The sequence below is a fragment of the Bubalus kerabau genome, chromosome 1 (assembly GCF_029407905.1).
Source record: "Bubalus kerabau isolate K-KA32 ecotype Philippines breed swamp buffalo chromosome 1, PCC_UOA_SB_1v2, whole genome shotgun sequence".
Taxonomy (NCBI): Eukaryota; Metazoa; Chordata; class Mammalia; order Artiodactyla; family Bovidae; genus Bubalus; species Bubalus kerabau.
In genome coordinates this window covers 639278-666999 of record NC_073624.1, presented here as the reverse complement: position 1 = coordinate 666999, position 27722 = coordinate 639278, and the positions used below count along the sequence as shown (strand labels likewise).

General features: G+C 54.3%; 1 protein-coding gene across 1 annotated transcript in view; it reads right to left on the bottom strand.

The window, feature by feature from the left end:
• The window catches only part of TTLL8 (tubulin tyrosine ligase like 8), a 53191-nt gene extending 25650 nt beyond the window's left edge, over positions 1 to 27541 (bottom strand). The window contains exons 1-9 of the mRNA XM_055565988.1: positions 27181 to 27541; positions 26716 to 26784; positions 22945 to 23036; positions 18057 to 18195; positions 17411 to 17484; positions 15398 to 15526; positions 14104 to 14218; positions 12725 to 12844; positions 8066 to 8252 (exon numbers count right to left, since the gene is read on the bottom strand). Coding sequence (XP_055421963.1) covers positions 8066 to 8252; positions 12725 to 12844; positions 14104 to 14218; positions 15398 to 15526; positions 17411 to 17484; positions 18057 to 18195; positions 22945 to 23036; positions 26716 to 26784; positions 27181 to 27541 — 1286 coding nt within the window. The remainder of the gene's footprint in view (positions 1 to 8065; positions 8253 to 12724; positions 12845 to 14103; positions 14219 to 15397; positions 15527 to 17410; positions 17485 to 18056; positions 18196 to 22944; positions 23037 to 26715; positions 26785 to 27180) is intronic.
• Between the last annotated feature and the right edge of the window lie 181 nt (positions 27542 to 27722).

Genomic DNA, 27722 nt, shown 5'->3' with positions numbered 1-27722 from the left:
GGGAAGTCTGGCGTGCTGAGGTCCATGGGGTCGCAGAGAGTTGGACACGACTGAGCAACTGAACTGAACTGGTGGTTTCTAGATTAGGAATGAAGTCTCTCCAAAGATGTGTTTTCATTTCCGTTTAGACAAAAGCCCGCGCACGGCAGAGCGGTGTCACACGGCATGTAGGCGCCTAAATGCGTAAGAAACGCCCAAGGCTTTTCTAGACAGGCTACACTGGCTTCTACTCCCCATCCCACAGTGGATTAAGGCTCTAGCCACTGCGTATGTTGGCTGAGCTTTCAGCCATTCTGGTTGGTGCATAGTGGCATCTCTTGACCATGAATTCAGCCATGCTGTCTCTTCGTGTGCTGATTGGCAGTTTGGTGTCTTTTTCTGTGACGTGTCCAGAGGGCCTGTTTTTCTGATTGATTTACACGTATTTTTTGCTGTTGTTGCTGTTCAGTCGCTCAGTCGTGTCCAGCTGTTTGTGACCCCGTGGACTGCAGCACGCCAGGCCTCCCTGTCCTTCACTATCTGCTCAAACTCAGGTCCATGGAGTCGGTGATGCCAGCCAACCATCTCATCCTCTGTCACCCCTTCCTCTCCTGCCCTCAGTTCTTCCCAGCATCAGGGGCTTTTCCAGTCAGTCGGCTCTTCGCATCAGGTGGCCAAAGTATTGGAGCTTCAGCTTCAGCATCCGTCTTTCCAATGAATATTCAGGGCTGATCTCCTTCAGAATGGACTGGTTGGATCTCCTTGCAGTCCAAGGGACTCTCAAGTCTTCTCCAGCACCACAGTTCAAAAGCATTAATTCTTCGGGGCTCAAGCTTCTTGATGGTCCAGCTCTCACATCCATACATGACGACTGGAAAAACCATAGTCTTGACTAGACAGACCTTTGTCGGCAAAGTGATGTCTCTGCATGAGCATTTCTTCTATATCCTAGATCTGAGACCTCTGTTGGACATATGTGTTGTAAATATGTTCCTCAAGTTTATGGCTTGTCTTTTCATTCTCTTTGTGGTGTTTTTTGATAAACAGAGTTCTTAATGTCAATAAAGTACAATTTATCAACTTTTAAATTATGGCTAGTGCTTTTAGTGAACTACTTGAGAAATCTTTCAGTATCCTATAATTTTGCCTTTTCATACTGTTGATGGGATTCTCAAGGCAAGAATACTGAAGTGGTTTGCCATTCCCTTCTCCAAAAGAGAAGGGAATGGCAGGACAATAGCAAGAAGAGATAAGAAAGCCTTCTTCAGCGATCAGTGCAAAGAAATAGAGGAAACCAACAGAATGGGAAAGACTAGGGATCTCTTCAAGAAAATCAGAGATACCAAAGGAACATTTCATGCAAAGATGGGCTCGATAAAGGACAGAAATGGTATGGGCCTAACAGAAGCAGAAGATATTAAGAAGAGATGGCAAGAATACACAGAAGAACTGTACAAAAAAGATCTTCACGACCCAGATAATCACGATGGTGTGATCACTGACCTAGAGCCAGACATCCTGGAATGTGAAGTCAAGTGGGCCTTAGAAAATATCACTACGAATAAAGCTAGTGGAGGTGATGGAATTCCAGTTGAGCTATTCCAAATCCTGAAAGATGATGCTGTGAAAGTGCTGCACTCAATATGCCAGCAAATTTGGAAAACTCAGCAGTGGCCACAGGACTGGAAAAGGTCAGTTTTCATTCCAATCCCAAAGAAAGGCAATGCCAAAGAATGCTCAAACTACCACACAATTGCACTCATCTCACATGCTAGTAAAGTAATGCTCAAAATTCTCCAAGCCAGGCTTCAGCAATATGTGAACCATGAACTTTCAGATGTTCAAGCTGGTTTTAGAAAAGGCAGAGAAACCAGAGATCAAATTGCCAACATCCACTGGATCATGGAAAAAGCAAGAGAGTTCCAGAAAAGCATCTATTTCTGCTTTATTGACTATGCCAAAGCCTTTGATTGTGTGGATCACAATAAACTGTGGAAAATTCTGAAAGAGATGGGAATACCAGACCACCTGATCTGCCTTTTGAGAAATTTGTATGCAGGTCAGGAAGCAACAGTTAGAACTGGACATGGAACAACAGACTGGTTCCAAATAGGAAAAGGAGTACGTCAAGGCTGTATATTGTCACCCTGTTTATTTAACGTATGTGCTGAGTACATCATGAGAAACGCTGGACTGGAGGAAACACAAGCTGGAATCAAGACTGCCGGGAGAAATATCAATCACCTCAGATATGCAGATGACACCACCCTTATGGCAGAAAGCAAAGAACTAAAGAGCCTTTTGATGAAAGTGAAAGAGGAAAGTGAAAAAGTTCGCTTGAAACTCAACATTCAGAAAACGAAGATCATGGCATCTGGTCCCATCACTTCACGGCAAATAGATGGGGAAACAGTGGAAACAGTGTCAGACTTTATTTTTCTGGGCTCCAAAATCACTACAGATGGTGACTGCAGCCATGAAATTAAAAGACGCTTACTCCTTGGAAGGAAAGTTATGACCAACCTAGATAGCATATTCAAAAGCAGAGACATTACTTTGCCAACAAAGGTTTGTCTAGTCAAGGCTATGGTTTTTCCTGTGGTCATGTATGGATGTAAGAGTTGGACTGTGAAGAAGGCTGAGCGCCGAAGAATTGATGCTTTTGAACTGTGGTGTTGGAGAAGACTCTTGAGAGTCCCTTGGACTGCAAGGAGATCCAACCAGTCCATTCTGAAGGAGATCAGCCCTGGGATTTCTTTGGAAGGAATGATGCTAAAGCTGAAACTCCAGTATTTTGGCCACCTCATGCGAAGAGTTGACTCATTGGAAAAGACTGTGATGCTGGGAGGGATTGGGGGCAGGAGGAGAAGGGGACGACAGAGGATGAGATGGCTGGATGGCATCACTGACTCGATGGACGTGAGTCTCAGTGAACTCCGGGAGTTGGTGATGGACAGGGAGGCCTGGCGTGCTGCGATTCATGGGGTCGCAAAGAGTCGGACACGACTGAGCAACTGATCTGATCTGATCTGATCTGAGAAATCTTTGCCTTCCTTGCAGTCATGAAGATATACTCCAATGTTTTGTTAATCTTTTAAACTTTTACATGCCACATCTCACATGAATTGTGTATATTCTGAGGCAGGATTCAAGGCACTCTGTCTTTTCATAAGGATATTAATTGCTCAGATACCATTTAAAGGAGAGACTGACCCTTGCTCCTTGAACCCCAGCGGCACCTGGAACATGCGCTTGGATGTGCGAGGGGCTCTGTCGGGACTATCCAGTTACAGCGGCCTATTCACCTGTCTCATCCCAACACTACACTGTCTTACTTGTTATAGATTTACAGCTGGTCTTCAAATACGGGGCGTACATCCTCTAAATTTGTTTTTCTTGATCACAGTAATTTTGGCTTTTTGTGAATCGTTTATTGCTGTTGCTGTTCAGTTGCTCAGTCATGTCTGACTCTCTGTGACCCCCTGGACTGTAGCCCGCCAGGCTTCTCTGTCCATGGGATTCTCCAGGCAAGAATGCTGGAGTGCATTGCCACTTTTTACTCCACGGGAATCTTCCCAACCCAGGGATCGAACCTCCATCTCCTGCATTGGCAGGGAGATCCCTTACCACTGAGCCGCCGGGGTATTTCCAAATAAATTTCAGAGTCAGTTTGGCAGCTCCTCCTATCCTTTCCCCCCAGGGCAGGCGAAGCCCTGCATGGATTTTGACTGGGGTTACAACGAGTCTGTAGATTAGTTTTGGGCTTCCCTGGTGCCCAAAACTTAAGAGGTGCAGCAAAAATAGTACCAACGGGAAAACATATAGCTATAAGGCTTACATTAAAATGGAGAAGGGAATGGCAACCCACTCCAGTACTCTTGCCTGGAGATTCCTATGGACAGAGGAGCCTGGAGGGGTAGAGTCCATGGGGTCACAAAGAGTCGGACACAACTGAGTGACTAACACTTACATTAAAAAATGAGAAAATCTCAAATCGATAATCTAATTTTACAATTTAAGAAACTAGAAAGAAAAAAAAAAACTAAATGTAAAGCTAGCAGAAGGAAGAAAATCATAAAGACTAGAGAAGAATTAACCAAAATAGAAAAACAATAGAGAAAATGAATAAACCCAAAAGTTGGCTAGATCAACAAAGTGGATGAACTTTTAGCTAGGAGGACTAAGAGAAAAACAGAGAAAACTCAAATTACTAAAGTCAAAAATGATACTGGGGACATTACTATTGATTTTACAAAAATAAAAAAGATTATAAGCGAGTACCATGGACAGTTATACATGAACAAACTGGATAACCTAGATGAATTACACAAATTCTGAGAAACACCAAACCTGCCAAAACTAAATCATGAGAACATAGAAAACATTTCCTTACTAAGGGCCTCCCAGGCGGTGCTGGTAGGAAATTAAGTGAAAGTCGCTCAGTCGTGTCCAACCCCTTTCGACCCTATACGGTCCATGGAATTCTCCAGGCCAGAATACTGGAGTGGGTAGCCTTTCCCTTCTCCAGGGGATCTTCCCAACCCAGGGATCAAACCCAGGTCTCCCACATTGCAGGTGGATTCTTTACCAGCTGAGCCACAACGGAAGCCCAGTGGTAAATAACCCACCTGCAAATGCAGGAGACGTAAGAGATGTGGGTTCGATCCCTGGGTCAGGAGGATCCCCTGGAGAAGACCATGGCAACCCACTCCAGTATTCTTGCCTGGAGAATCCCATGGACAGAGGAGTCTGGTGGGCTACAGTCTGTGGGGTCACAAAGAATCGGACACGACTGAAGTGGCTAAGCACACATACTCACTAAGGGGGCTGAATCAGTAGTCAAAGCCCTCCCAACAAAAAACGCTCTAGAGACGCCGGCTTCACTGGTGAAACCAACCACACGTCTAAAGAAGAGTTTCTACCAGTCCTTCTCAAGCTTTCCCCAAAACTGAACAGCGAATAAATAAATTCAGCAAAGTAGCAGAATATAAAGTCAACATACGAAAATCAGTTTCATTTCCATTTCTTTTTAATTCTGTGGTTATTTGTTTTATGTATGCTGTCGCGGTATTCACTGCATTCCAGCCCAGACTGTGTTGATTCCTTTGATGGAATCACCTTACTGTGAAATATCCTCTTTATGTCTATTAATATCTCAAATACAATCAGATAGTTTAACTCAGCTTTCACAGCAACTCAGAGAACAAGCAGGTAAAATAATCGGCAAGAGTTTAGGTTTAAATAACTAAGCTGACTTCACTGGTATTTTTTAAGAACATGCCACCTAGCAATGCAGACACACGTTGTATTCAAGTGTGCATGAGACAGTCACCAGAACAGATCGGGGCTAGTCAGGGTCAAAAGCAAGTTCCAGCAAAATTCATGTCTGTTCTATACAAAAAAGAACCTTGATGCTTATCTCTTACCTCACACAGAAACTAAGATTAATCACAAAAGCTAAAAGTGAAAGGAAAAACAATAAAGCATGTATTGTTGACTATGCCAAAGCCTTTGACTGTGTGGATCACAACAGTCTGTGGAAAATTCTTCAAGAGATGGGAATACCAGACCACCTCACCTGCCTCCTGAGAAATCCGTATGCAGGTCAAGAAGCAACAGTTAGAACTGGACATGGAACAACAGACTGGTTCCAAATTGGGAAAGGAGTACGTCAAGGCTGTATATTATCACCCTGCTTATTTAACTTATACGCAAAGTACATCATGAGAAACACCGGGCTGGAAGAAGCACAAGCTGGAATCAAGACTGCCGGGAGAAATATCAATCACCTCAGATATGCAGATGACACCACCCTTATGGCAGAAAGCAAAGAACTAAAGAGCCTTTTGATGAAAGTGAAAGAGGAAAGTGAAAAAGTTCGCTTGAAACTCAACATTCAGAAAACGAAGATCATGGCATCTGGTCCCATCACTTCACGGCAAATAGATGGGGAAACAGTGACAGACTTTATTTTTCTGGGTTCCAAAATGACTGCAGATGGTGACTGCAACCATGAAATTAAAAGACGCTTGCTCCTTGGAAGAAAAGCTATGACCAACCTAGACAGCATATTAAAAAGCAGAGACATTACTTTGCCAACAAAGGTCCAGCTAGTCAAAGCCATGGTTTTTCCAGTAGTCATGATGGATGTGAGAGCTGGACTATAAAGAAGGCTCAGCACCAAAGAACTGATGCTTTTGAACTGTGGTGTTGGAGAAGTCTCTTGGGAGTCCCTTGGACTGCAAGGAGATCCAACCAGTCCATCTTAAAGGAAATCAGTCCTGAATATTCACTGGAAGGACTGATGCTGAAGCTGAAGCTCCAAAACTTTGGCCACATGATGCGAAGAGCAGACTCATTGGAAAAGACCCTGATGCTGGGAAACATTGAAGGCAAGTGGAGAAGGGGACAACAGAGGATGAGATGGTTGGATGGCATCACCGACTCAATGGACATGAGTTTGAGTGAACTCCGGGAGTTGGTGATGGACAGGGAGGCCTGGCGTGCTGCAGCCCATGGGGTCCCAAAGAGTCGGACATGACTGAGCGACTGGACTGAACTGATTGTTAGTCCCTCAGTTGTGTCCAAGTCTTTGCGACCCCATGAACTGTAGCCTGCCAGGCTCCTCTGTGCATGGAATTCTCCAGGCAAGAATAATGGAGTGGATAGCCATTCCCTTCTCCAGGGGATCTACCCTACTCAGGGATCAAACCTGGGTCTTCTGCACTGCAGACAGATTCTTTACGATCTAAGCCACCAGGGAAGACCAAAGCACGTAGAAGAAATCATAAACGAGCACCTTCATGATGTGGAGTAGACACTGTTTGCTTAACCAGGACTGTAAAGGCCTTATTACCATCATAGGGAAAAATTAACACTGGACCTCATCAAAAAATCCCATTGAGAGGTAAAAAGACAAGTCACACGCTAGGAGAAGCTACACTCAGTACACGTCTCCAACACAGGTGACAGATTAGTTTTATAAACAGAGCACTCACTTTTTTCTCTTTAATGATCAAAAGGGTAGAATAAACACATCACGAGAAAAGATATCCAAATGGCCAATAAGCACGTGAACCTGGGTTCACCAGTCATCAGAGAAGCGCAAACTGAGGGCACAAGGAGACGACCGAGGAGGGAGACCACAGAGTGTGACGGTGCGTGTCCGTGTCGTGGGGGTGGGTGCGTGCGCACGCACTGCCGCTGGCTCGTGGAGCTGCAGAACCAGTCTGGAAACCGTCTGAGCCTGGCGGTAACTGGTATCCGACTGCCCCTCCGCGGCGGGAGGGAGCACCCTGCAGTCAGTGGACAGGACAGGACTCGGCACCAAGTATCCGGCAGGTAAATCTCACAGGTCTCGTGTTGAGCAGAAGTCACGTCTGCATGACCCCATGGACGTGCACTTCCACAGCAACACTGGTGGGGTGCTGGGCATCGAAGGAGCCGTGGCCCCGCACGCTTTGACCCAGAGGGACAAACACCATTAGCACACGGCATGCCCTGTGCCGTGTTTATAGCCCATAGAAAAGAAAGAAACGCTTGGCCCAAAAGAAGGGAAGGAGGACTAAAACAGCAGAAATAGCCCTGGGATGGCACGTGTGGGCTGCAGGCAGGCCCTCCAGCACGAGGACGCAGTCTTCCTGCCTTGTTCTCTTGGCCAACAGCTGCTCCCCAAGGGTGCTGGCCTGCCTCTGCCCCAGCTCCCCTGTGTCGGCGGTTAAAACAGCTCGGGCCCCTGAGCAGCGGGTCCCCGGGTATCATGCGGCAATTGGAAGTCATGGGGAGTCAGGAGGCCTAACGACGGCTGGCTAGTCCCGACCGCCCAAGCCCAGCGGGCAGCCTGGCCATGTAGAGGCCCCCCACGCCGCTGCAGGCGTGAGCAACGCCAAGAACATGCAGGGCGTGGAAGGTGCTGGAGGTGGCACTGCCCACAGGCTCCGGGTGTCACCTCATCCGTCCACTGGGGCCTGCGCACCCAACGCCCAGAAGAGCATCCCTGATGTCCCCGAGGCCAGACCTCGCCAGACGCCCTGAAGTCCGCCTGGAGCCCTCACATCGCCCCGGAGCCCGCCAACGGGCGTCTTACTGGACGAGCGAGTAGAACTGCCGGGTCAGGTCGTTCCACTCGTCCTCCGTGAGGTCCGTGGCGCTGTCCTCGGTGAGGTCGATGTCCTCGTGCTCCAGCCGTCCCAGGTAGGCCTTGCACACCTTGCACGCGACATCCACGAACTGCCCCGACAGCCGCAGGAGCCTCGGTCCTGCACCCTCAGGAACTGAAACCCAAGCAAGGCACAGAGAGCCTCGACCTCCTCCTGCCCCTGTGGAGCCTGGGCCGCCGCCCACCCCTATGGGAGCCCGGGCCACCACCTGCCCCCATGGAACTGGGACTGCCGCCCACCCCTGCCACCCGCCCCTGTGGGAGCCCGGGCCGCTGCCCACCCCCGTGGAACCTGGACCACCGCCCACCCCCATGGAGCCCGGGCCGCTGCCCGCCCATGCCGCCAGCCCCCTGTGGGAGCCCGGGCCACCACCCCGTGGAGTGGCACCCTGGGGGTGCCACTGGCAAAGGCCACCCCACCAGGCTGCACCTCAAGGCCTCATGGCGGGGTCCCACATCTCTGGGTGGTCACCCTGGACGCCACACCTGGGTCTGGGCGGGGGTCCCACGTCTCTGGGTGGTCACCCTGGACGCCACACCTGGGTCTGGGCGGGGGTCTCACGTCTCTGGGTGGTCACCCTGGACGCCACACCTGGGTCTGGGCCGGTAACCTTTCCCCTCTGGAAGCTGCCCTCCCACTGCACTGTGCCCACCCCTCTCTGCCCTTCCCCCTCCACCTGGCCTCCCAGACCCTTGATGGAAGAGAAACCACACTTCTGATGAGCTTGCCACAAAACCTCTGCTTCTGAGCACACACTTGCTCCTCAGTGAAAAACAAATACCCCGATTTAAAAATGGAGGGAAGCTGAAAAAATTTCTCACCAAAGAATACGTACAGATGATAAATAAGTATGTTGAAAGACGTTCACCACCATGTGTTGTCAGAGGAACGCAAACTAAAACAATTAGGCACCGCTACACACCCATCAGAACGGTCACGATGCGGAACAGCGACAGCACGAGATGCTGGTGAGCACGTGGAGCAACGGGCGCTCGCATCGTTCAGGTGGGAACGCAAAACGGGCCGCGACCACTTTGGAGCCCAGTTTGGGGGTTAGTTTCTCACCAAACGAAAAAACACACTCTTGCCGTGTTATCCAGCAGTCGTGGTGTTCCTTGGTATTTACCAAGTGAGTTGAACACTTAGGGCTGCACAAACTCTGTATGCAGCTTTAATCCCAATTGCCAAGACTCAGAAGCAACCAAGATGCCCTTGGATGCCCACGTCATCAGTAGATGACTCGAGGAACAAACTGTCCATCCAGACTGGGGAACGTTATTCAGTGCTAAAGAGAAATGCGCTCCTGGGTCATAAAAAGACACGGAGGAACCTTAAACGCACGTTAGTAAGGAGAGAGGACTGAATCACATGTAGTTTATGATTCCAGCTCTGTGACATTCTGGAAAATGCAGAGCTGTGGCGACAATAAAAGAGTCAGGTGTCAGGGGTGAGGCAGGAACGCGCAGGCTGACCGCGGGAATCAGGTGGCAGGGGTGAGGAGGAACGCGCAGGCTGACCATGGGAATCAGGTGGCAGGGGTGAGGAGGAACGCGCAGGCTGACCGTGGGAATCAGGTGGCAGGGGTGAGGAGGAACGCGCAGGCTGACCGTGGGAATCAGGTGGCAGGGGTGAGGAGGAACGCGCAGGCTGACCGTGGGAATCAGGTGGCAGGGGTGAGGCAGGAACGCGCAGGCTGACCGTGGGAATCAGGTGGCAGGGGTGAGGAGGAACGCGCAGGCTGACCGTGGGAATCAGGTGGCAGGGGTGAGGAGGAACGCGCAGGCTGACCGTGGGAATCAGGTGGCAGGGGTGAGGAGGAACGCGCAGGCTGACCGTGGGAATCAGGTGGCAGGGGTGAGGCAGGAACGCGCAGGCTGACCGTGGGAATCAGGTGGCAGGGGTGAGGAGGAACGCGCAGGCTGACCGTGGGAATCAGGTGGCAGGGGTGAGGAGGAACGCGCAGGCTGACCGTGGGAATCAGGTGGCAGGGGTGAGGAGGAACGCGCAGGCTGACCATGGGAATCAGGTGGCAGGGGTGAGGCAGGAACGCGCAGGCTGACCGTGGGAATCAGGTGGCAGGGGTGAGGAGGAACGCGCAGGCTGACCATGGGAATCAGGTGGCAGGGGTGAGGCGGGAACGCGCAGGCTGACCATGGGAATCAGGTGGCAGGGGTGAGGCGGGAACGCGCAGGCTGACCGTGGGAATCAGGTGGCAGGGGTGAGGACGAACGCGCAGGCTGACCGTGGGAATCAGGTGGCAGGGGTGAGGAGGAACGCGCAGGGTGACCGTGGGAATCAGGTGGCAGGGGTGAGGCAGGAACGCGCAGGCTGACCGTGGGAATCAGGTGGCAGGGGTGAGGCAGGAACGCGCAGGCTGACCGTGGGAATCAGGTGGCAGGGGTGAGGAGGAACGCGCAGGGTGACCGTGGGAATCAGGTGGCAGGGGTGAGGCAGGAACGCGCAGGCTGACCGTGGGAATCAGGTGGCAGGGGTGAGGCAGGAACGCGCAGACTGACCGTGGGAATCAGGTGGCAGGGGTGAGGACGAACGCGCAGGCTGACCGTGGGAATCAGGTGGCAGGGGTGAGGCAGGAACGCGCAGGCTGACCGTGGGAATCAGGTGGCAGGGGTGAGGAGGAACGCGCAGGCTGACCGTGGGAATCAGGTGGCAGGGGTGAGGAGGAACGCGCAGGCTGACCGTGGGAATCAGGTGGCAGGGGTGAGGAGGAACGCGCAGGCTGACCATGGGAATCAGGTGGCAGGGGTGAGGCAGGAACGCGCAGGCTGACCGTGGGAATCAGGTGGCAGGGGTGAGGAGGAACGCGCAGGCTGACCATGGGAATCAGGTGGCAGGGGTGAGGCGGGAACGCGCAGGCTGACCATGGGAATCAGGTGGCAGGGGTGAGGCGGGAACGCGCAGGCTGACCGTGGGAATCAGGTGGCAGGGGTGAGGACGAACGCGCAGGCTGACCGTGGGAATCAGGTGGCAGGGGTGAGGAGGAACGCGCAGGGTGACCGTGGGAATCAGGTGGCAGGGGTGAGGCAGGAACGCGCAGGCTGACCGTGGGAATCAGGTGGCAGGGGTGAGGCAGGAACGCGCAGGCTGACCGTGGGAATCAGGTGGCAGGGGTGAGGAGGAACGCGCAGGGTGACCGTGGGAATCAGGTGGCAGGGGTGAGGCAGGAACGCGCAGGCTGACCGTGGGAATCAGGTGGCAGGGGTGAGGCAGGAACGCGCAGACTGACCGTGGGAATCAGGTGGCAGGGGTGAGGACGAACGCGCAGGCTGACCGTGGGAATCAGGTGGCAGGGGTGAGGCAGGAACGCGCAGGCTGACCGCGGGAATCAGGTGGCAGGGGTGAGGAGGAACGCGCAGGCTGACCGTGGGAATCAGGTGGCAGGGGTGAGGAGGAACGCGCAGGCTGACCGTGGGAATCAGGTGGCAGGGGTGAGGAGGAACGCGCAGGCTGACCGTGGGAATCAGGTGTCAGGGGTGAGGCAGGAACGCGCAGGCTGACCGCGGGAATCAGGTGGCAGGGGTGAGGAGGAACGCGCAGGCTGACCGCGGGAATCAGGTGGCAGGGGTGAGGAGGAACGCGCAGGCTGACCGTGGGAATCAGGTGTCAGGGGTGAGGCAGGAACGCGCAGGCTGACCGCGGGAATCAGGTGGCAGGGGTGAGGCAGGAACGAGCAGGCTGACCGCGGGAATCAGGTGGCAGGGGTGAGGCAGGAACGAGCAGGCTGACCGTGGGAATCAGGTGTCAGGGGTGAGGCAGGAACGAGCAGGCTGACCGTGGGAATCAGGTGTCAGGGGTGAGGCAGGAACAAGCAGGCTGACCGTGGGAATCAAGTGGCAGGGGTGAGGCAGGAATGAGCAGGCTGACCGTGGGAATCAGGTGTCAGGGGTGAGGCAGGAACGAGCAGGCTGACCGCGGAGGACTTTTTATTGCTGCTTAGTTGCCCAGTCGCGTCTGACTCTTTGCAGCCCCGTGCACTGTTGCGCACCAGGCCTCTGTCCGAGGGCTTTCCCAGGCAAGAATACTGGAGTGGGTTACCATTTCCTTCTCCAGGGGATCTTCCTGACCCAGGCATGGAACCCACGTCTCCTGCGTGGGCAGGCAGATTCTTTACCACTGAGCAGATTTTTAGGGCAGTGAATTGCTCTGAACGATACTATGTTGGTGGATACGTGTGATACTACATTTGTCCAAACCAGGAGGAAGCCCTAGCGTAGACTGTGGACTCTGAAGATGACGTGTCAGTGTGGGTTCATCAGTTACAACGAATGTACCGTCTGGGGGGATGTTGATGGTGGGGGAAGCAGGGGCAGAGGGTACATGGGATATCTCTGGACCTTCTGCTCCCGTCTTGCTGTGAACCTAAAACTGTTCTATTCAAGTGAATAACAACCAAAAAAGACTTAAATTTGAGTTTTGTAGGCCTAATCCCACAGTGGGCCACACCTCCGACATGACCCAGGAGTGCCATTCCCTTCGGATTCTGCGGGAGGAGACTGGGGGCGGGGCAGCGCCGCCGCTGCTTCCCGGGAGCCCGGCCCACGGCCCCGCCGGCCTGCCCGCCAGCACACCTTTCCTGCTCGCACTGCTGTCGCGGGCCTTCTCCCGCCTGCTCCGCGGCTTGCTCCTGCTGCTCTGCTGGCTGACCACCCACTTCAGGATGCTGGAGGCCACCGTGCGCCTGAAGTCGTCTGCAAGGACACAAGGCCTCGCCCCCTCTGCCTGCGCCGGGGATGGGCCCTCGGCGCGCCAGCCACGCTCAGCCCTGACGTCCTCCCTGGGGTGCGGGGCCTTGCTCCTGCTTCGTTGCCCTCTGGGGGGCAAAGAGCTCCCCATTGCCCCCTCGCCCACATGGTCCGTCCCCACCTCATCCTCCAGCCTCTGCAGAGTGGACTCTCACAGCCGGGACCTCCCCGCGGCCACGCATCCACCTGCCCATGGGCCCAGAGGCAGAACCGGGCACCCCCTTTCCTGCCGCTCTCCTGTGCCACCCGGGCCATGGTCCGGGGGCACCCTCACCACCTCTGCCTGCCCAGCGTCCTCAGCCTGCACAGACGGATCCTTCCAGGAGCGCCCTCTGTGGACAGCAGCGGCACTGCCCCCTCACAAGAGGGGCCTCCCCAGAAGCTGGGTCCACAGCTCTAAGTGCGGGTGGCCGGGGGTCCTGCAGCACCCACTCAGGGTCCCCCAAACTCAGGCTTGGGCCCGGGGCTGGCTCTGGACGCCTGTCACCATTCAGGGGCAGCAGCGGCTGTTCCCCACCCCGGCTCCAGACTCTAACGCCTGCAACAGCGCTCCTGATGAGGTCGCCACAAAACCTCTGCTTCTGAGCACAGACCACCCGGAGGTCTGTAAGATATCCCCGCAGTTTCTCAAGCAAACCTGCTCCTTCCACACCTCGGGAGGCCCCCCTCAGCAGCTCTGGCCACCCTGGAGACACCCAGAAGCGGAGCGCCCCTCGCCCCCTTCCTGTCCTGATGCATGGACAGCCCTGAGCCCAAGGCCCATGAGCGCTGCCTGCTCCCGGCCAGGTGCTCCCCTCCTGCCGCCCTTGCGCCCCTCCTGGGTCTCCACCCAGACCCGCTCCCACAAGGCCCTGCCCACAGTCCCCCACTGACCCTGCCTGGCCTGCATCCGGTCACTCACTCCTGGAGGCCGGCCTGGGGGCCAGGCGCAGGGCAGTGTGTGCTGGACAGCAGCCGCATCTCCACGGCCTCCAGATGGGTGCTCAGGAGACATGGGCACCCTCGCGCGAACCCCTGCCTGCCCTGCCCTGTTCTCTCTCCTGTGCCCCTGGGCAGGTCCAAAGGAAGCAGCCTTTGTCCCCAGCCCAGAGACAGAGCTGAGGGTTGAGATGGAACCGGGCCCGCCCCACCTCCAGCCCTGAGGCCCGTCCTGTGGGCGGGTGGCCAGGCCACAGAGAGGCCCCAGGTCTCCCGGCTCCACTCACCCCGGAACTCTTGCTTCTCGCTTTCGGTGCAGAGGCTGTAGCAGCGTGGGAAGAAGGTGTCGGGGTTGGCCTGGACGTACCACGGCAGGCTCCGCATGCTCACACACAGCCCGATCTCCGGAGACAGTGGCACGTCAGGCCCGCAGGCTGCACCAGGCCCGCTCGGCCAGTCTGAGAGCCCGTGGGCCTGGCTGGGTGGTGCCGGCTTCAGTGGGCACCTCGGGGAGCAGACCCTCCCTGGCCCCTGGCCCCTCTGCCCCCCAGCCAACTGGCCAAACACCCAGGTCACCCGGCGAGCTGGCCAGGGCCTCGGGCTCACCCTGTCGTCAGCGGTGGCTATGGCAGGCCCGAGGGTGGACAGAGCCGTCTGGGAGCGCCCAGGGCAGAGGGTGCTGCATCCACCCCCGTCCCTGCATGCTCGGCCTCCAGCCGGGAAGGGCGGAGAAGGGAGCGCCCCGGTCTACAGCGTGCCCCCCCCAACACTGTGCCCGCCTGATGCCACACTCGTGGTTAGGCAGGCCCAGCCTGGCAGCCCGTCTAGGGAAATGGGCCCCCGCCCCGGAGCCATGAGGCCATCACTGCCTGGGGTCTCTGCAGGGAGCCCGGGCCCACTGCGCCCCTGCAGGCGGCCCCCAGCCCAGAAGCACACCAGTGGCCTGAGGCCTGGTGAGGACGCCTTGGCGGAGCTCCGTGGGCAGCCAGGAGCCTCGTCCCATCCCCCGTGTCATCTCTGACTTCTGAGGCCCCCCTGCTGCTGAAGGGCACGTGCAGGCCTGTCTGTCCCAGCTGGCCCCACCCCAGCCTCAGCCTTCAGGGTACATGGGGAATGGCTGCCTGGGGTGGCTGACAGCTGAAAGCGGGTGAGGGTGAGAAGTGGGTGGCAGAGCCCCCAACAGCTGGAAGTCACAGCGCAGGTGAGGGTGGCCCACCCCCACCCCACCGACCCAGAGCCGCTCCAGGGTCCAGAGCCCAGGCCAGGCTGCAGCGGCAGCGGTCACTGGCCCTGTCTGGGGCTTGCCCTGCAGCCCAGAGGAGAGTGATTCTGTGGCCTTGGGCCCACCGAGGGACACGGTGGGGGACGCAGAGGCTCTGGGGAGGTTTGCGGGGAGCAGTGCCAAGCGTCTCTGGACACTGATGCCAGGCAGCCTCTGGCTAGGCCAGGAGCTTCCAGTCCTGGGGAGGAGCCCCGAGGTGACCGGCGCCCCATGGGGCTGTCCAGCTCTGGAGGTGCTGGCATTTCAGGAGGCAGGGCGCTATCCCCCTGCCCTGAGCCTGCCCAAGTTCCCCCACTCACCTTAGTGGTGAAGGACGCCGTCTTCCCATAGTGGTTCAGCATCTGGTCGCAGCTCAGGCTGTGATAGTCGATGACGTCCCTTTTGATTGTCCAGAGGAAGTAGGGCGTTTCATTTTTTACCAACCTGGACTGGCAAGAAGAAACCTTTATCAGTACCCAGCATCCGAGGCTCACGTCTCTGAGGGTGGGGCAGGCCCAGGACGAAGGGCTCGGGGTTTAGGTTGAGAAGCGCGTGGTTTCCATGCAGCTCCAGTCCTGACGGCAGCCTCGCACATTCCCTGAGGGCCTCCTGCCGGCCCACGTGGAGCCGCTGTGACCACACAGGGCTTCCCATGTGAGGGGACGGGGGGCTCGGACTCCGGGCGGCAGGGGCAGCAAGCGGGATCTACACTGCCCGCCCCACAGGTGCTCTCTGCAGGACGTGCTGGCCACAGCCCCGGGAGAGCCCCCTCCCCGGCCGCCAGGACGCGGGCTCCTCTGCTGCCGCGAGCCGTCAGAGTGCAAGGGCCCAGGACCGCGGCTGAAGCAAGACTGGGAGTCCTTGGTGTCTGCGCTCTTCTCCTTGGTCAAAAATTCTAACCAAAGAGATATGAGGAAGGGAAAAGATTCTCCATGATCCTGCCCCCGGACATGAGCCGAACACCTTGGAGAAGACCCTTTGGGTCACATCCGCAGACAGCATGTCAGGACCACCTGAGGCCTGTGGCTCGGGTCAGCCCATCTTGAGCCCCGTGTTCTGGCAGGACGGCTCCTCCCGCATACCATCACACAGTGCTGCTGCTGGGGGTGGGCCGGGGGCCCCTACTGGGGCCAGGCTGCCAACACCACTTCCAAAGCTCACCTGACCCGGGTCCCTGGACTCGGGCTCAAGCCCTTGGTCCTTCCTCCTGCTCTCAGAGTGATGCGGCAGCTCCTGCAGCCACTTCCCCAGTAAGTCGCATCTGTTACAGCGCGTGATGAAGCATCACAGACGGATGTATAGAGAGTGTGGGGGCCACTCAGGCGCCCGAGGGGAGGCCCGGCCTCCGGTCCAGAGCTAACGCTCCTGCCCCCCAGGCTCCCCACACCCCTGACCCACAGCGCCTCCCCAGCCTCGCGGTCGACTTTTGCAGAAAGGGATCCGCGCCAGGAATAGGTGTGATGCGCCCACCGGCCTGTCAGGCCCTTGCCCGTTTTCCATTCGATCAACATCTCTTCTGGTGGGCGGGCGCTTCACATACTCTGAGCAGCAGATCTGGGCAGTCACACGCCCTGCAAATTTCTCCCCGAGTGACTGGTCTTTGCTGTGTTCACAGGGTTTCTGGGGGCCGGCAGCCCTGCACGCCAGTGTGCTCGATGCATCCCATTCTCCTCACAGTGCAGCTTTCTGGCCTGGTTTTAACTTTCTTTTCTCCCCTTGAGTCTCAGCGACCCTCCATTACCTGCCAGCAGCCTCCCACAACCCCAGGCAACTGCCTCCCTGTCCACCGCCAGCTCTGCCCAGCCCACGACGGCTGACCTGCCGCCCAGCCAGCAGCGCGGCCTGGGAGTGCAGTCCTAGGTGCGGCAGACTGCACGTCCACCATCGCTGCCGGGGCTGTGCAGCCCCGACCCTCGGGGTCACCACAGATGGTAGGCTCAGCCCGTCTGCTCACACGGGAGCACAGACACGGGCACACGGGGAGGCCCATGTGGACACAGAGACGTGGGCACACGGGGAGCCACACACGTGGACGCACAGACACGGGGCACATGGGGATGCACGCACATGGACACACAGACGGGGGCACACAGGGAGGCACACGTGACGCACAGGGCACACGGGGAGGCCACGTGACGCACAGGGCACACGGGGAGGCCACGTGACGCACAGGGCACACGGGGAGGCCACGTGACGCACAGGGCACATGCACACAGGCACGTCCTCAAGGCTGGGTGTGACTGTGGCTTTGCTGCCGCCCCGCCTCCCAGGATGCGGCACAGAGGAGGGGTAAATGTCTGGCCGAGGCTCCCCTCGAGCCCACGGGGACCTACCATCACATCGTGGATGTCGTCTGCTTTCTCCAAAGCCACATCTTGATTCTCTTTGCCTTCAGCATGTTTGTTTTCTGCAAACACAACATACAGGAAATCAGCAAGTCACTGACCACAGCCAGGCCCACCGCTGGGCCCAGGGCAGAGCAGCGCCCCCACAGGTCCCATGAGGAGCAGGGCTAAGTCAGGCTTGGGCCGTGGTGCCCCCCCGAGTGTCCACTGAACGGACCTGTGCCGTGAACTGCGTGGAGGCCGAGTGGAGACCCTGGAGCCAAGAGGGTGCAGGCTCTGTGGGGAGGGGGCACAGGCCTGGCTCAGGTCAGGGAGGACCAGGATGAACAAGCATGGCAGGGGGCCAAGCAGGGGCCAGGAGGGAGCTGAGCCCAGAACAGGGACTTCCAGGGCCAGGCTGCTGACGGACAGTGGACAACGTCCAGGCACGAGGAGGCCTGGACGTGGATACACCTGGAAGTGACCAGAACCAGGGTTTGAAAGGGCTCGTCGATGCCTGGACGCCTGGGCTGGGGGCCGAGAGGGCAGCCCCTCCCCCGGGGAAAGCCACAGCGCAGGGCCCACATGGAACCCACTCTGGGTCTCCGTGACAGACACACACATTTCACGCAGAACACACACGCCGATACTCTACCCGGCACCCCTTCCCCGTCGCCGTCGACGCTAGGCACGAGACTGGTCAGGAAGTGGAACTTCTTTTCCACCCAGCCCTTCCTCCACAGGGTGGACCGGATCACTGGGTAGTGTCCGCAGATGGAGAAGATCTTCTTTTCCTCAAATTGCAAGTGTGTTTGAAATTAAGGAATGGAAAATGAGTTAACCCTGTCTCTGTAAGAGGAGTCTGCTGTCAGGATGAGGGCCGGTCCCGGCAGGAAGATGCTCCATCTGCTCTGAGAATCAGGCAGCCGCCAGGGCGGGGCAGGCAGCCCCCAGGCAGGCCCACCTCTGGTCTGTGTCCACGGCCCCGGGTGTGGGGGCCTTGCACGCACAGGCCTCGCTCACACTCACCCAGAGGAGGCACAGCCAGGACCTTGGGGCTTCTGGAGGCTCAGACCTCAGCTCAGGGCAGGTCGAGGTCTGAAAGGCGGGCCTCGGGGTGGACCCAGGACCTGTGCGCTATGGCTTTCTTTCCTGTACAAAGGTGACCGGCCCGCACACTTGGGGATGGGGAGGTGCTTGAGGTTTGAGGAGGGGTTGGGGGCACTCAGATGCCGGGAGGGGCCAGAGGGGCAGCGCCCCCACCCAGGGCCAGTGCCAGGGACAGAGGACCCCGCCCACTACTGTGGGGATGAGCCAGCTGCCTGGGGCCAGGCAGAGGGCAGTGGCAGACAACCCTTTGCTTCCCAGCGGACAGTTGAGCAAGGAGATGGACGGTCACGCTGGGGCCCGAGGCCGAGCTGCTGAGGACCCACCTGGACACATCCCGTGGGCAGCGGTGGGGACCAGGGGCGTGGGCAGCAGTGAGCCTAGGGCCTCATGAGCATGTGAGAGCAGGACAGGGCAGGAGGGGGCAGCGGCTCAGACTCATGGGGTCCCTAATTAGACTCTGAATTTGAAAGGCAGGTGACCCTGGGTGGGCCTGGCCTAATCAAGGGTGCTCCTGAAAAGAGGGTCAGAAATGGAGACCAGCAGGGACGGCCTCTCCCCACTGCGGCTCTGAAGGTGCCACACATTCTACAGTCTCGGGGAAATCAACCCTGCCGACCAGCTGAGAGAGTTCCGAAGGGGTTCCTCCCGCTGTGGGCCTCCAGATGCGACCCGCCAGCTCCGTGCCTCGACAGACGCTGAGCAGAGGGCCCGGCCTGGACCCTAGCCTACAGGAGCCGGGAGATAGCACATGGGTGTGTCTAAGTAGCTAAGGCCGTGGTGGTCCGTCACACAGCATGGGCGCGAGGACCAGGACCACCTGCCAAGGACGTGCAGGCTTGTGGCCAGACTCTGGCAGCCCAGTTCCAGCACCCCCTCGGGGGACCACGGGGCTCCTTCTGCTCAGAACACGGGTCTGGAGCCTGGCCTGCCCGGCCGCAGGGCGAGGGCCGTGCTCCACGACAGGGGCCGTAGTGAGGAGGGGCGGGGCTGACGACGGCAGGACCCCCTGCCCACACCCCCAGGCTCCCTGCTGAGCTAGGGTCAGACTGAACAACTTCAGAAAACTGGACGAACTGTAACAAGCCAACAGAGTACAAAACGGAAGGGAACCGCAAAAGGAGAACACGGAGTGCAAGGCTTCTAACACAAGAGGGAAAATCAGTCCACAAGTAGGCATGAACGGAGAGGAAAAATGAGCAGGCACCAAATGAATGAAACCCCACGGGAATATACCAGACAAATACACAAAATGCTCCAGTTAAAAGGCAAGAAGTGCCAGACTACATCTTTTTCTTATCTCAATCTATGCTGTTCACAAGAGAAAATCAAAAGCACAAGCCTACAGACAGGTAGAGAATAAAATGATCCAAGTATGAAACAGAGCAACCTTTGCGACAAAGATGCATCACTAAAGTAAAGGAAAGCACCGTACAATGCAAAGCAAACACTCAGCTTCTCATAACACATTTGTCTGCACCCACTAACAGAGCTATAAATTATACACAGCAAAACTTGGGAGAAACACAATTAGACAAATCCACAATTACACTTGGAAATTTAACATGCTTCTCTCAGGAAATTAAAGAACACAGAGACAAAAAACAAAAACAAACCCCTCAAGTCTAGAGGACTTGAAGAACTCAAATGAAAACCTCTTCCTTGATGACTGTGAATAGAGCACTCTACTTCAACATCTATATAAATTAACAAAATGCTAGGCAGAAAGCAGGTCTGAATACATTTCAACAGAAATATACCAATTACATTCTCAACCACAGTTAATCAAACCAGAAATCAGTAACAAAATAACCAGAAACAACCTTCTTTATTGTTGTCCAGTCGATGCTTAGCCATGTCCAACTCTTTGTGACCCCAAGGACGGCTGCACGCCAGGCTCCTCTGTCCTCCACTATCTCCCAGAGCGTGCTCAAATTCATGTCCATTGAGTTGGTGATGTTATCTAATCATCTCATCTTCTGTTGTCCCCTTCTCCTTTTGCCTTCAATCGTTCAGCATCAGGGTCTTTTCCAATGAGTCAGTTCTTCACATCAGGTGGCCAAAGTATTGGACTTTCATCTTCAGCATCAGTCCTTCCAACAACTATTCAGGGTTGATTTCCTTTAGGATTGACTGGTTTGATCTCCGTGCTGTCCAAGTCTTCAAAAGCATCAGTTCTTTGGCACTCAGCCTTCTTTATGGTCCAACTCTCACATCTGTACACGACTACTGGAAAAACTGTAGCTTTGACTATATGGACCTTTGTCGGCAAAGTAATGTCTCTGCTTTTTAATATACTGTCTAGGTTTGTCAGAGCTTTCCTTCCAAGGAGCAAGTGTCTTTTCATTTCATGGCTGCAGTCACCATCTGCAGTGATTTTGGAGCCCCCCAAAATAAATTTTATCACTATTTCCATTGTTTCCCCATCTATTTGCCATGAAGTGATGGAACTGGATGCCATGATCTTCGCTTTCTGAATGTTGAGGTTTAAGCCAACTTTTTCACTCTCCTTTTTCACTTTCGTAAAGAGGCTTTTCAGTTCCTCTTCACTTTCTGCCATAAGGGTGGTGTCATCTGTGTATCTGAGGCTATTGATATTTCTCCCAGCAATCTTGATTCCAGCTTTGATTCATCCAGTCAGGCATTCTGCATGATGCTCTCTGCATGTAAGTTAAGTAAGCAGGGTGACAACATACAGCCTTGATGTCCTCCTTCCCAATTTTGAACCAGTCCATTGTTTCATGTCCAGTTCTAACTTCTGCATCTTGACCTGCATACAGGTTTCTCAGGAAGCAGGTAAGGCGGTCTGGTATTCCCTTCTCTTTAAGAATTTTTCATAGTTTGCTGTGATTCACACAGTCAGAGGCTTAGCATAATCAATGAAGCAGAAGTGAATGTTTTTCTGGAATTTCCTTGCTTTCTGTGTGATCCAGCAAATGTTGGAAATTTGATCTCTGGTTCCTCTACCTTTTCTAAACCCAGCTTGTACATCTGGAAGTTCTCAGTTCACATATTGCTGAAGCCTAGTTGGAAGGATTTTGAGCATAACCTTGCTGGCATGTGAAATGAGTGCAACTGTGTGGTAGTTTGAGCATTCTTCGGCATTGCCCTTCTTTGGGATTGGAATGAAAACTGACCATTTCCAGTCCTGTGGCCACTGCTGAGTTTTCCAAATTTGCGGATGCAATGAATACAGCACTTTAACAGCATCATCTTTTAGGATTTTAATAATCTACTAGTCTAGAAATTAAGAACTATACTTTTAAGTAACCCACTATCAATGAAAATAGTACAAATTGTTAAGTACTTTGAACTGTATCTCATCAAAAATACTACAAAATGAAATCTACTGAAACGCAAGTAAAGCAGTACTTTGAGGGATATTTGTAGCCCTAAACGTTTATATGTTTTAAGGTCTCAAAAGAAAATCTGAAGCTAAATCTAAAGGTTAAATTCTATTTGTAGGAAACCCCAGAAAGGATAGTGACAGGAAGCACAAAGGTTCATCCGTGGTTGCCAGGATTTGGGAATAACTAGGGCAAGAGGTGGCTTCCAAGAGGGCGGCCGCGCTCTGCTGTGGCTGCGTGGGTCGCCGCGGACCACGTGTGTCTCCTGGCTGTGCTTCTCTCCAGGTGCACCCAGCGCATTGCAGCCCAAGCTGCGCGTGTACGACCCCCGCACTCGCAGGTGAGCCCCAGAAGGACGTAAGGTTGAGCGCGTTTCCACACGTCACTGTGCGTTGGGTTTCTCGTGCTTCCTCACTGTCCTGGCCTGAGCAAGGTGACCGCACGAGAAGGACAAGAATCACGTTCTCAGAGTGGAAGCTGTGGAACCATCTGAAGAATGCTTGCCCTTCCTTCAGTTCAGCTTAGTCGCTCAGTCGTGTCCGACTCTTTGTGACCCCCTGAATCGCAGCACGCCAGGCCTCCCTGTCCATCACCATCTCCTGGAGTTCACTATTCCCCCCCAAATGCTCCCATTCTGGCGAAAGGTGGGCCTCTCCCTTGGGGACGTGGGTGGGTGTCCCAGGGGCCCCATATGAGCACCAGAACTCCTCACACACAAGCGTTCTCACCACGTCACTCGGGGGCCTGGGCCGAGGGTGGGAGGGTTTTGTGTGTCACTAGGAGTCTGTCCCTTGTCTGAGACGTGTGTCCACAGCTGCGGTCACATGAGGGGCACACACTGGCCACGTGGCTGCAGGAGAGATTTTCACCGTGCACGTATCTGCACTTTCGCATTTCAAAAGCATCACTTAGTTCAAAAGGAAGGGTGTAATGTAAAGGAGCTCCGGCACAAGCCTCAGGCTGGGGCCAGGACCGGGAGCACACCTCAGCTTCAGGGCACGCCACAGGCCACGGACTCGCTCTACAAACTCCAAAATGAATTCCGTTCTTAAAAAGAACCCATCCCCACTGAGCCCAGAGAGCATTTACCTTGACTGCCTTGTCCGTGAGTTGTTTTGCTATTTTGAATCTGTCTAATTTGGGGGAAGAAACCAAGTCTTGGGAAACTCCCCTTTTTAATTCTGCAAAAGAAAAACAGATGAAGGCAAAGGCAAGACCAAACTAGTTACATTCAGACTCAGGAGATACCAGTCTAACCCCTGTGTCCAGCCCCCCAAGGCACTCAGTCAGCCCTCAGAGACATTTCATAAAATTCCAAATGTGTGTATACTTAATAGTATAGCTTCAAATATATAAAAACACAAGTGGACAGAGATTTTTAAAAAAAGACATAGAAAATTCAAATTCATATTGAGATACTTCAGTGAACCATTCGTCTCAGTAAAGGAAGGGCTGCCCAGGTGGCGCTGGTGGTAGAAAGCCCGCTTGCCAATGCAGGAGACGTGAGACATGAGTTCGAGCCCTGGGTCAGGAAGGTCTCCTGGAGGAAGGCGTGGCAACCCACTCCAGCATTCTTGCCTGGAGGATCCCATGGACAGAGGAGCCTGGTGAGCTACAGTCTATAGAGATGCAAAGAGTCAGACAGGACTGAAGTGACTTAGCGCACGCTCAGAAAAGGAAAGCATAAACAAAGAATCATTAAAATGTACCAGATTTGAATCGATCAGCCCTAAGTGACACCCAGAAATCAAATCCACGGGCTGAGGACACACCATCTCTTCACACACCTCTTCCAACACTGATCACATACTGGGCCATAGGGCCTCTGCAACTTCAGTGGATCAAAATGATACAGACTAAACTCTTTACCACTGAAGGAAACTAGAAATTAATAACAAAATGGTAACTAGAAATTTTTCTAAACATTCAAAAATTCAGTTCAGTTCAGTTCAGTCGCTCAGTCATGTCTGACTCTGAGACCCCACGGACCGCATCACGCCAGGCCTCCCTGTCCATCACCACCTCCTGGAGTTTACTCAAACTCACGTCCATTGAGTTGGTGATGCCATCCAACCATCTTATCCTCTGTCGTCCCCTTCTCCTCCTGCCTTCAATCTTTCCCAGCATCAGGGTCTCTTCTAATGAGTCGGCTCTTAGCATCAGGTGACCAAAGTATTGGAGTTTCAGCTTCAGCATCAGTCCTTCCAATGAATATTCAGGACTGATTTCCTTTAGGATGAACTGGTTGTATCTCCTTGCAGTCCAAGGGACTCTCAAGGGCCTTCTCCAACACCACAGTTCAAAACCATCAATTCTTCGGATCTCAGCTTTCCTTATAGTCCAACTCTGACATCCACACATGACTACTGGAAAAACTATAGCTTTGACTAGATGGACTTTTGTCGGCAAAGTAATGTCTCTGCTTTTTAATATGCTGTCTATGTTAGTTATAGCTTTTCTTGCAAGGAGCAAGCGTCTTCTAGTTTCATGGCTGCAGTCACCATCTGCAGTGATTATGGAGCCCAAAAAATTAAGCAGCACACTTTAAAAATAAAGCATGGCTCAAAGGAGAAATCAAGTGGAAATGATGAGAATTGTACGGTAATGAAAATATGGCCCATCAAAGCATTAGAGTACAAACAAAATTATGATTAGAGTTCTAAGAATACAGAGGTTGCTAATATTTAAAAATCCATAACATAATTCATTGATACAGTAAATAAAAATATGCAGAAGGAAACATGATTCAATGTAATAACTGTTCATTTTAAAACTCTCAGTAAACCAGGAATAAAAGGGAACTTCCTTTCAAACTTATAGCAGCAAGAATTTATGGGTGTTTAATTCATAATTTTTGTGAATGACAACTTAAAACATACTACTTGTACACTTTAAAGGGAAAATATTAACCAATGGTGCTTAGAGGAAGGTATCCTAGTGAACCTGGATCCATTTAGGACTTCTGTTATATAAATATAAATTCAGTTCTAAAATGAAAATTAGTATTTTGAATAAATTTGCCAAAGAAAATTTGACAGCTAAAGAAATGTGGAAAAGTAAATCATGGCTTTTTGTTTTGTTTTTTTAAAAAACTTATAGCAACATCATACTTCATGGTGAAACACTGAACAATTTCCTCTGGAGTTCAGAAACAAAAAAGATGTCCACTATATCACATCTACTCAACATTATACTCAAAGTTCTAGCCCATGCAATAGTGCAAGAAAAGGAAATACGAGGTGTAAAGACCGAAAAGATCTGCAGGTGATGAGTGTGTATGTAACACATTTGATGGTTAGAATTAGTAAGTATATTTACTAAGGTCACCAACCACCAAGGCAGGAAAATGAACTCAACTGTATTTGTATACCCATCACTTCATGGGAAATAGATGGGGAAACAGTGGAAACAGTGTCTGACTTTATTTTATGGGCTCCAAAATCACTGCAGATGGTGACTGCAGCCATGAAATTAAAAGACGCTTACTCCTTGGAAGGAAAGTTATGACCAACCTAGACAGCATATTCAAAAGCAGAGACATTACTTTGCCAACAAAGGTCCGTCTACTCAAGGCTATGGTTTTTCCTGTGGTCATGTGTGGATGTGAGAGTTGGACTGTGAAGAAGGCTGAGCGCCGAAGAATTGATGCTTTTGAACTGTGGTGTTGGAGAAGACTTTTGAGAGTCCCTTGGACTGCAAGGAGATTCAACCAGTCCATTCTAAAGGAGATCAGCCCTGGGTGTTCTTTGGAAGGAATGATGGTAAAGCTGAAACTCCAGTACTTTGGCCACGTCACTCGAAGAGTTGACTCATTGGAAAAGACTGTGATGCTGGGAGGGATTGGGGGCAGGAGGAGAAGGGGACGACAGAGGATGAGATGGCTGGATGGCATCACCGACTCGATGGACATGAGTTTGAGTTGGTGATGGACAGGGAGGCCTGGCGTGCTGCGGTTCATGGGGTCACAAAGAGTCGGACACGACTGAGCGACTGAACTGAACTGAACTGAGAGACAATTAGGAAATGGAACTCAAAACTGCCATCCACAGTAGTGTTAAGCATGGACTACCTGGGAGTGACTCTAAGAAAGGTGGTACACGCTGCTGCTGCTGCTGAGTCGCTCAGTCGTGTCCGACTCTGTGACCCCATAGACGGCAGCCACCAGGCTTCCCGTCCCTGGGATTCTCCAGGCAAGAACACTGGAGTGGGTTGCCACTTCCTTCTCCAATGCATGAAAGTGAAAAGTGAAAGTCAAGTCGCTCAGTCGTGTCCGTCCCTTCGAGACCCCACAGACTGCACCCTACCAGGCTCCTCCACCCATGGGATTTTCCAGGCAAGAGTACTGGAGTGGGGTGCCGTTGCCTTCTCCAAGGTGGTACATACTTGTAACTAAAAGTGGGAACCTTGCCAACAAGATAGAAAGAGATGATGTTCGTGATCAGGACACTGAATACTAAGATATTAATTCTCTTCCCAGCTGATCTATATATTCAGTGGAATCACACAGCAGGACTCCTGTGTGTGTGTGTGTGTGTGTGTGTGTGTGTGTGTGTGTGTGTTGGGGGAGGGGTAAATTAACAATCGATTCTAACAATGCAAAAGTCCAAGAAACTCTGAACACATCTTGAAGAAAAAAAACAGAAAAATAGTGACTTATTATGAGGTTACTGGAATTAAAGCAGGTGGTTTGAGTTAGGATAGGCAGATAGATCAATAGAACAGATAGCAGAAGCCAGAGCCTGAACTTGACAGTCACTTTCAGGAAACCCAGGGCGAGGGGCGCAGGACAATACTGACTAGATTCTGCTCTGTGCTCCCCTTCCAACGACGTGGGCTCGGATGGCAGCCTGTTCGTTTCACCTGGCTCCATCCCTGCTTCAACCTTGGCCTCGGGCACCTCGTCCTTGCTCCCTTCCAGCACCTGGGCCCCTGCAAAGGGGCATAAGCGCAGGGGTGGAGGGGGGACTCTGGGGGAGGGCAGGCAGGGCTGCGGTGGAAACAGAAGCCTGGGATTGGGGGGGGGCCTGGGGTTGGGGGGTCTAGGGGTTGGGGGAGTATGGGTTTCGGGGGCAGGGCTGGGATGGATGGGGAGTCTGGTGTTGGGGGGAGTCTGGGGGTGGGGGGCAGGGTTGGGTTGGGGAGACGCAGGTCCGGGCCCCCAAGGGCGGGGTTCAGAGGTGGAGGGCTGGGCGGGCCTGGAGTTCCGAAGGAAGGGTATGTCTGGGGCTCCACGGGAATGGTCTGGAATCCCGGGGGCGGGGGCGGGGGGGGGGCAGACGGCGGGCCCAGGCCTAGGGTTCGGAGGGAGGCGGGCTTAGTGCTCACCCGGGTCGGTCTGCGTGCCCCCGCCCCCCGTCGCGCTGTCTCGCGTCCTGCGGTTGCCCTGGGCGACGGACCCCAGCGGCGCGGCGCATTGTGCAGCCCGGGGGCGCCGGCGGCGGGGCCTCGCCGCGCGGCCGGCGCAGGGCGTGGGGCTTCGCGGACGCCGGGGCAGCGGGGTGCGGCGGGGGCGGCTCCGGGCGCGGCCCCGAGCGCATCTCCGGGCGCGGCGGCGCGCGGTGGGCGTCGGGGGCGTGGGGTCCCACAGGCCACGGTTGAGGGCACCTAAGCGGCGCCCCGGGCGGGGGCTGCAGTCTGAGACGCGGCCGCGGCCGGCGTAGGGACCGGGGCGCGGGGCACGGAGCATGGTGTCCGCGGGGAGGAGGGCCCACAAGTGGCATGCTCCCAGCCCGAGGTCACCCCATCCCACCCCGCGCGGCGGTCGGGGTCACACAGACCCGCCCTGGCAGTCAGAGCCCCCCAAGTCATAAAGACCTGAAGGTCACACACCTGGGACCCGCCCTTGCAGGATAAGCGGACCATCCAGG